We start from the raw sequence: 8952 nt of genomic DNA, 5'->3' as shown, positions 1-8952 counted from the left end.
CAAAATATTTAATCAACAAAAATTATTAACACAAGTGATTAAACACTTAAGTCTCTCAATCAAGACCTGCACTTGGATATTCGATTTGAACATGAAATAACAACTAAAAATATCACTTTAGTCTACAAATGAATTGACCCAAAAGAAGAGAGATTACAATTGAATGAATGAAAGGGCTCCTCGGTTCCTTTTTGGTGGTGTTGGTGGAGGGCCTCACCCACAACAACACAAGTGATGGAAATTATTAATAAAGAAAAAAAAAAGATAAAGTTAAGTGCAAAGCAAAGGAGAAGAGGGTGCGGGAGTGTGGGTTCTGTACTGTCTTGGCTTGTCCCCCCCACCCAACACACACAAACTCTCTCTCTCTCTCTCTCTCTAACACTCACAACTCCAAAAGCCACTACTACCGCATTGGCTTTTGTTGCCTTTTGTTTCTGTGCCTCCTATGCAATTGTCTATGTCTGCTGTTTCTGCTCCCTCTTTCAAGTACCTTCAAATGGGTGTGGAATCTTACTTTGAATTTCTTGTTATTATTTGATTGACACTCTTCTCTTCTTCTTCCCACCATGTCCTCTGTTCCACTCCTCCCCTGTTTTTTTTTTCTTCTTTTCTCCCTTGTGGTGTCCCTCCAAACATGAACTCCTTTTCGTGATTTGACCTCATTTCCATTCTGTTACAGTTCTCACTTTCTGCCTTTCCTTTTTTAAAACCCACTTGATTGCACTCTTGGCCTCCTTTATCCTCTCTTTTCTCTGCTTTTTTTTTTCTTTTATCCTCTTTGGTTTCCCATTTGAGTTCCACTTCAGAAGAAGAACCAACAACAACAACCACACTGGGGTGTGTTCATGGAAATTGATCTGAATGATGCAGTGACGAGTGAGGCTGAAAAGAGTGCGTCTTGCAATGGGGAGTGTGAGAAAGGTGCTGCTTTGTCATCTCCAACATGTTCATCTTCTGGCTCCTCCTCCACACGTGTGTCTTCTTCTTATATTGAGCTTTGGCATGCTTGTGCTGGCCCCCTTACTTCCCTCCCGAAGAAAGGGAATGTGGTGGTGTATTTCCCACAAGGGCACTTAGAACAAGCTGCATCCTTCTCTCCCTTTTCACCAATGGAGATGCCAACCTATGATCTTCAGCCACAGATCTTTTGTAGAGTTGTCAATATTCAGCTACTTGTGAGTGCTCGAATTGAGAGTGAACTTGTATTGTACCTGCTTAATTCGTATAAAGTAGTTGCACGTACCCTTGTATTGGTTCTATTTGTTTATTTGGTTTGGTTTGGTTTAATTGTAATTTCTCTATGAATAGGCCAATAAGGAGAATGATGAGGTTTATACACAGGTTACTTTGCTTCCCCAGGCTGAGGTTGGTTTTCATAATTGTTCTGTTTGGGTGCATCTTTGGTTAATTTTTGGTTGTTCCCTAAAAGGATGAGAATTTCTTATTACTTTGAGGCTTGAGCATTGTATGTAGTAGAAGGGCAGTAGTGGCTTGAAATATTGGGTTGTGTTCAGTTGGCAGGGATGTATATGGAGGGAAAAGAGCTTGAGAAATTGGGAGCAGATGAAGAGGGAAATGAAACAACACCTACAAAGTCAACCCCTCACATGTTTTGCAAAACTCTTACCGCCTCAGATACCAGCACTCATGGGGGGTTCTCTGTCCCTCGCAGAGCTGCTGAAGACTGTTTTCCTCCTTTGGTGTGACACCATGTTCTAGTTTTGAATTTCTAACATGAAATTGTTTAGGAGTTTTGAATTCACTGTCTCCCTAGGGGTGATGAATTGCTTTTGCTTTCACTACAGGATTATAAGAAGCAAAGACCTTCTCAAGAGCTTGTTGCCAAAGACTTGCATGGTGTGGAGTGGAAATTTCGACATATTTACAGAGGTAATTGAAAAAAATAAAATTAATTAAAAAACTGTGAGTGGCTGGCTTCATAATCTTATATTGATATAAATGATATAGAAGTCCCTGTGGTAATTTTGTCAGGTCAGCCAAGGCGGCATCTGCTCACTACTGGCTGGAGTATTTTTGTTAGCCAAAAGAATCTTGTTTCTGGAGATGCAGTTCTCTTTCTTAGGTGTGTATATGTGTGTGTTCAAATAGGATTTTGTTTTAAGAATATAATAAACACTGATAGTGTAAAGAATTATTATACTGTCACAGTGTCACTCAATTACAAACCGTCAGCCATGTGTAGTAAGTTTGTTCGATTTTCAAAATAACTACCTTAAAATTCATACCAAGGAATTATTTCTGATTAATTAACAATGTACAAACTTTTACATTAACAGTGCTTACCTTATCTATTAAACTCTTGCTTTAATTGGTATTGATATGTATGTTCTTTCTATATTGTTTTACCAATCAATGTTATGTTGTTCTTTTATTGGAATGAATAGTGTATATTCTTTGTTGATTATTAATATTAAGGGAAATTCCTGTCATAGTGACTGAAAGTACCAATAAGCATTAGAAATCCGTAAGGGGGGAAGAAAAAAGACTTCTCATAGAAAATATCTTTAAACCTCTGATATTTTTTGTTCAATACTATCTAGAATTTATGTCTTACCAAAATCAGGAAGCTTGGGAAATGAGTGATAATGATATCCTTATAGTGGATCCTTATTACTCATTAATTTCTTTGTAGGGGTGAAAATGGAGAATTGAGATTGGGAATCCGGAGAGCTGCTCGACCAAGAAATGGTCTTCCCGAATCAATTGTTGGTAGCCAGAGTTATTATCCCAATTTCCTTTCTTCTGTGGCTAATGCTATATCAGCGAAAAGCATGTTTCATGTTTTCTACAGTCCAAGGTACTACATTAATGAATCATTTTTTTTTTTCGTTTTGCAAAGTTTTGAAGTTCAGACTCTAATTATTACCTTTCATTATCATTATGCTGTTGGCAATTATAGATGAAACATCAATTTGATGCATGTGATGATAACTTATTTGCCAGTTAGTAATCAACTGTTAGTTACAATGAAAGTGAAGTCATAGTATGTTCTAGTTCACATGTTAAGGTACGGAGAAAAGAGTGAGCACCCCCATAAAAGCATTTCTTCTTACTTAGAAGCGCAAAAAAGATGGCTCACATGTTTATTTAATGTTTCCTAGTTGTCTGTTATTCTTCCAATATGATACTGTAACTATAACGGACAACACCGGGTAAGGGCTTTCCATCCTTGTCAAGGAAGGGATTTAATGGTCAGAAATAGACAAGTAGGCTTTATCAGCCAATATATCCTTATCATTTGATTTTTGGTGTTGTCCAAAATACTTCCCAAACCATACATGGAGTGGATAGTCTGCTGTAGATAGAACTACATCAGCTTCTGTTAAACAACAGCAGAACCATATCCTGTGGGAACTGACACACACAAACCTGCCTTATTTCTTCATCTTGTCAATTGGTTGAAGAAATAAGCCATGTTGCCTGTATAAATCTTGTCAGTCAGTTATGAGAGAATTGGGGCCTTTCAATATTAGGGAGTCTATTGAGAGGAAAAATCCCTTATTCTTAGCATATGAATGTGGATGCAAGGATAGTGAAGAGTGAAAGAATTTAATTTGAACAGAAATGAGAATCTGGCTCATGGCCTTTCTAGAAACTTAGATGATAAGATCCGTACAGCTTACTTCTTTTGATCTTTTTGGACCGAGATTGAGTTCCATCTTCTTCCCAGTTTTTGAAGAAATAGAATAGATGTGATATTTCCTGTGAAAAGGAACTGGATAACCACCTTCAGCTGATTTAATTTTCCTCTTGCATTTTGTGTTCCTTTTCCCCCCCTTCTTTATAGTAGGCTTCCCTGATCATCCTGCTACCTACTTTTCCTTCAACAAAATAACCACATCTTTTTATCCTTATTCTGTCATCAGAGGATTGAAATCTGTCCATTTGACCTGTAACTTGTTAGTTTTTTTGTTGTTTTGTTCTGTTGTGTCAAATAGTAAGGAGCCTATGTTGGATTAATGAACTTTATCTTTTTTTGTTTGATAAAGGATTTCAGCGAACTCATGATTGGTATATGAATCTTGCAATAAATTTGTAACGTGCTTAAATTTGGTATAATACAGAGCAAGTCATGCGGATTTTGCTGTGCCCTACCAAAAATATATCAAAAGCATCAAGAATCCAGTGACCATCGGGACAAGATTCAAAATGAAATTTGAAATGGATGAATCTCCCGAAAGAAGGTCAACTGCAACCCAGTTATAATATTTTAACCATTATCTTCCATGAACTAAAAAAAGAAAAATCTATAGGAATATGACATTCTTCCTGTGTTGCAGGTGCACTAGTGGCATAGTGACTGGAATGAGTGATTTGGATCCCTATAAATGGCCTAAGTCAAAATGGAGGTGCTTGATGGTACATTTGCTATTTTTTTTCTTTACAAACTACGCAGTATGTTTTGACCTTATATTGTACATTTAGCATTTGTTCTGGATTTTATCTTCACCGACTTTGCCATTGAAGTATATGCTTTGTCTACCTTTTATCGATGATGCATTTTCATGTGAGGTTTTTTTATTTATATGTTTCTTTTTATCACTTTCTTCTGTAGCTGCAGTTCATTAAGAAATGTTAGGATAAGGAATTAATAAATCTAATTTTTAGTTACCCTCATCAAACTGAAATTTTGTGAAGCCACTTTATTTGGAACAATTCACTGAGAAATCTAATCCTTTCCCCAAAATTTCTATATATGATACATGCTAGCACAGTATACTGTCTTCATGTACTCTGTTTGGCCTGATTTCACTCTGAATTGTTTTGCATGCAATTATCATATCCAGAGAAGAACTTTCATTTAAGCCTGCAATCCTGCTCATCCTACAAAACTAGTGTTTTTTAAATTTTAACACAGTACTGCATCATTTTTTTTTTAACACAGTATATTAATATAGACCAAATGGTGATAACTTGTTACTGTGATATCCAACAGGTCAGATGGGATGAGGATATTGAGATTAATCATCAAGATAGAGTGTCTCCCTGGGAGGTTGATCCTTCTGCATCTCTCCCTCCCCTGAGCATTCAATCCTCCAGAAGGCTGAAGAAACTGAGGCCAGGTCTGCTGGCTGCCGCACCCAATCACCTCACCACTGGTATAAATCCAAAATCCTAATGCCAAGATAGCCAAAGAAAAATAAATCAGTAAACGTAAGAGATCCTAATCATCCTCTATTTATTTTTTGGCTTCTGCGTTTGTGACAGTAGGAAGCAGTGGATTTATGGACTCTGAGGAGTCGGTAAGATCATCCAAGGTCTTGCAAGGTCAAGAAAATACAGGTTTTATGTCACTATATTATGGATGTGACACAGTAACTAAGCAGCCAGAATTTGAGATCAGATCTCCAAGTCATCCTAATCTTGCTTCAACTGGAGTGAGAAAGATTGCTGCTGCTGAGTTTATGAGGGTTCACCCTTCTAGTTATGCAGGCTTCACGGAAACTAACATGTTTCCAAGGGTCTTGCAAGGTCAAGAAATATGTCCGTTTAGATCCCTGGCAGGAAAGGTTGATTTGAACTTCGGTTCTTGGGGCAAACCCAATGTCAGTTACACAAATTACAACCTGCATCAGGCAACCAAACCTAACTTTCACTCTTTTGGACCAGAAGTTGTTCAAACTGCATATTTCCCTTATGGTGATATTCACAAAGCTGGTCAAGGTAGCAGCATGTTGTGCTCTAATCCAACCAATTTCCAACGAGAGGATATCCCATTTAACACTCCTTCCATTCAGTCAGGCATCACAATCCCAAATGAGCAGAAGCTGCAGGACAATATTTCTGGTGCTGCTTCTTTAGGGGCAAACATGAGGATTCCAAATGATGACAATTTCAAGGGGAAGGTAAACGCATGTAAACTATTTGGATTTCCCTTGTCCAGGGAGACTACCGCCCAAAATTTACAGAACTCTTCCAAAAGAAGCTGCACAAAGGTGAGCCATGATGATAGCAACAGAGTTATATTGTGAATGTGCCTTTTTCTCTTCCTTTGACAATTTGCCCACCCATGTAACATAACACTGAATGAAGGTTCACAAGCAAGGTAGCCTAGTTGGAAGAGCCATTGATCTCTCAAGATTGAGCAGCTACAATGACCTGCTGATTGAACTAGAGAGACTATTTAGCATGGAAGGCCTTCTAATAGATCCTAATAAGGGATGGAGAATCCTCTACACTGACAGTGAAAACGACATTATGGTTGTGGGGGATGATCCGTGGCAGTAAGTAGTCATCTTCCTTAGCTTTTTCATGTTTTAGTTATCGTTGGCCATCATCACCTTATTCTACAAAATTAATTGATGGGACCAATAGAACCTCACACCTGTTCCATCCTATGTAACATAACATTTTAGGTGAAATACACTGAAAAAAATTGCAGTTTGCCTTTTGTCTGCAGTGAGTTCTGTGATGTGGTATCCAAGATTCATATACATACACAAGAAGAGGTGGAGAAGATGACAATTGGGATGATGATCAATGATGATAGCCAGAGTTGTTTGGAACAGGCACCAGTGATGGTGGAGGCTTCAAAGTCTTCCTCTGTGGGTCAGCCAGATTCTTCTCCAACAGTGGTTAGAATGTAGTTTCAGAGTTGTCTTAAGTATTGTGTTGTTAACCCTGTTTCTATGCTATATGATCAAATACTATTTTGCACATCTGTTGATACCACAATCCATCATATATTGCCTGGCACTATGTAATGTAATAAACGATTTTCTGGAGTAATAATGGTGGCATCCCATCCAAGATTCCCCTATCATGGTCATGCTCTAATGAAATCAAACATCTTAGGACCAACCTTGTGTGATAGCAACATATGGTTTTAAAGAACACAATCGCTTCATATAATAATTGAGTTGTACGGTCAAACACCAATATTTCACCCACCAAAAGAAAAATAATATATCACGTCTGTGCTACTGCTTTCTAAACCGAAGCATAGTGGATTTGTAGCTTGCCCTCAAATAAATAAATGTGGGCAAAAACACCAAAAAGGGTCACTTTTACATTTTATTTACCAAATAGGGGCTGTTTTGCAATTATTTACCTGGGGGGTCTGTTTTTTTATTACAAAGCGCCCCCCAGGAAGGCGCTTCCATGGAGCACGCGACACGTGGCACAGCGCGGCGCACGAGACAGCAGCAGGGTAGCGCCCCTGACGCGGGCGCGTCTGATAGCGCCCTGCTGCTGGGCGCGACTGGTAGTGCCCAGCGCGTGGGCGCGACTGGTAGTGCCCCTGACGCGGGCACGACCCAGGCGTGTATTTTTTAAATATATTTTAATAAATTAAGCTGATTAACGATTAAATAATTTAAAAAAATATTTGTCATTTAATTAAGTTTTCTAATTTACGACGAAACTCAATTAAATGACAATTTAATTAAGTTTTCTATGGTATAATATGAATTTTATAACTTTATAAAATATGAAATTTTCAAGTTATGATCTTTTGTTTCTTAAAAAAAAATAAAAAAGTTATGATCTTTTGGAACTTTATAGCATATGACAGATGACTCATTGAATTGATAGTAAAACATTGATTCAGTACGTTGGTTTAGTTTAAACGTCTCTTAATATTAAAAAAAAAAAGAAATTAGATTTAGACCCACTAAAAAAATACATTTTCTCCCAGACTCAACGGAACTGGGAAGGGGGGCGTGTATTTTTTTTTAATTTAAATGTTTAATTTTGTTAAAATACAATTTTTGTTCCTCTATTCTCTTATATTTGTACTTTTAGTCCCATTATTTTTTAATGGAGATATTTTATTTTTTACTTTTAAAAAATCAACAATTTTAATTTTTGTGATCAATTTTAAATGTTGACATAAGTATTCTATAAACCTTAAGTGATAACTATTTATTTATTATGTACATATCAAATATTTTATTAAATTATTTAATCGTTAATCAGCTTAATTTATTAAAATATATTTAAAAAATACATAGGCGCCTGGGTTGTGCCCGCGTCAGGGGCACTACCAGTCGCGCCCAGCGGCAGGGCACTACCAGTCGCGCCCAGCGGCAGGGCGCTACCAGACGCGCCCGTGTCAGGGGCGCTACCCTGATGCTGCCTCGTGCGCCGCGCTGTGCCACGTGTCGCGTGCTCCATGGAAGCGCCTTCCTAGGGGCGCTTTGTAATAAAAAAACAGACCCCCTAGGTAAATAATTGCAAAACAGCCCCTATTTGGTAAATAAAATGTAAAAGTGACCCTTTTTGGTGTTTTTGCCGGGGCGCTTTGTAATAAAAAAACAGACCCCCTAGGTAAATAATTGCAAAACAGCCCCTATTTGGTAAATAAAATGTAAAAGTGACCCTTTTTGGTGTTTTTGCCAATAAATGTGGATAATTTTAAAAACCCAAGGCGTCCAATTTCAGGAAAACCCAAATGGAACCAATTAACCATAGAGTAAAGTGTTTGCATCCAGTTGGAAACTGAAGTTTCCTCACCACATAGTAAGTATTTACAAGTGACCGATATCATATCTAATGTGCTTCCTCATGCAACCATCCTTTTAAAACCGAGAGAACATACAAATTTGCAAAAAAAAAAAATGAACATTTATTTAGAATAAAAATAATCATACTTTGCTCTTTAAAGTTTAAACCACTTACTTGAGTACAAAAAAAATCCATTTCATATCAAAAACAATTTTCAAAGTTTTAAACGATTAAATAAAAGCATAATGATTTTACAACGTACACCATGCAATAAAATTTATTTCAAGTGGCCTATATGTGAACGTGTGAAGCTTCTTTTCAATATAAAGTAAGGATCTGACTAGGGTGGGACCTTGACATGTCTCCCACAATTGAAGACTAGTTTAAAATCTTATATTTATATAAATTCAAATCAGTGGTTGAGTTTTTTTTTCAATTTTTTTTATTCTCTCTTTTTCTGATATCCCCGTACTTTCCTTATTGAAG

At 37.3% G+C, this 8952-nt stretch overlaps 1 protein-coding gene across 8 annotated transcripts; it reads left to right on the top strand.

Moving 5' to 3' along the window:
* Nucleotides 1-263: 263 nt before the first annotated feature.
* On the top strand, nt 264-6750 carry LOC100812909 (auxin response factor 4). Of its 8 annotated transcripts, none has more exons than XM_041007165.1 (12): nt 264-1175; nt 1309-1365; nt 1515-1700; nt 1806-1890; nt 1993-2083; nt 2654-2818; nt 4086-4220; nt 4302-4380; nt 4958-5120; nt 5230-5957; nt 6055-6245; nt 6404-6750. In XM_041007165.1, the coding sequence occupies exons 1-12, from the start codon at nt 846-848 to the stop codon at nt 6606-6608; spliced, it is 2415 nt and encodes an 804-aa protein (XP_040863099.1). In that variant the 5' UTR covers nt 264-845; the 3' UTR covers nt 6609-6750. The 8 variants fall into 8 exon arrangements, with proteins under 8 accessions (XP_040863099.1, XP_040863100.1, XP_040863101.1 ...); XM_041007166.1 differs by having other exon boundaries at nt 265-1175; nt 5233-5957; XM_041007167.1 differs by having other exon boundaries at nt 265-1175; nt 6422-6750.
* The last annotated feature ends 2202 nt before the right edge of the window (nt 6751-8952 follow it).

Source organism: Glycine max, chromosome 12, assembly GCF_000004515.6.
Source record: "Glycine max cultivar Williams 82 chromosome 12, Glycine_max_v4.0, whole genome shotgun sequence".
Lineage (NCBI taxonomy): Eukaryota > Viridiplantae > Streptophyta > Magnoliopsida > Fabales > Fabaceae > Glycine > Glycine max.
Note: the sequence above shows the minus strand (reverse complement) of the source record. Positions and strands in the feature narration are given on the sequence as shown.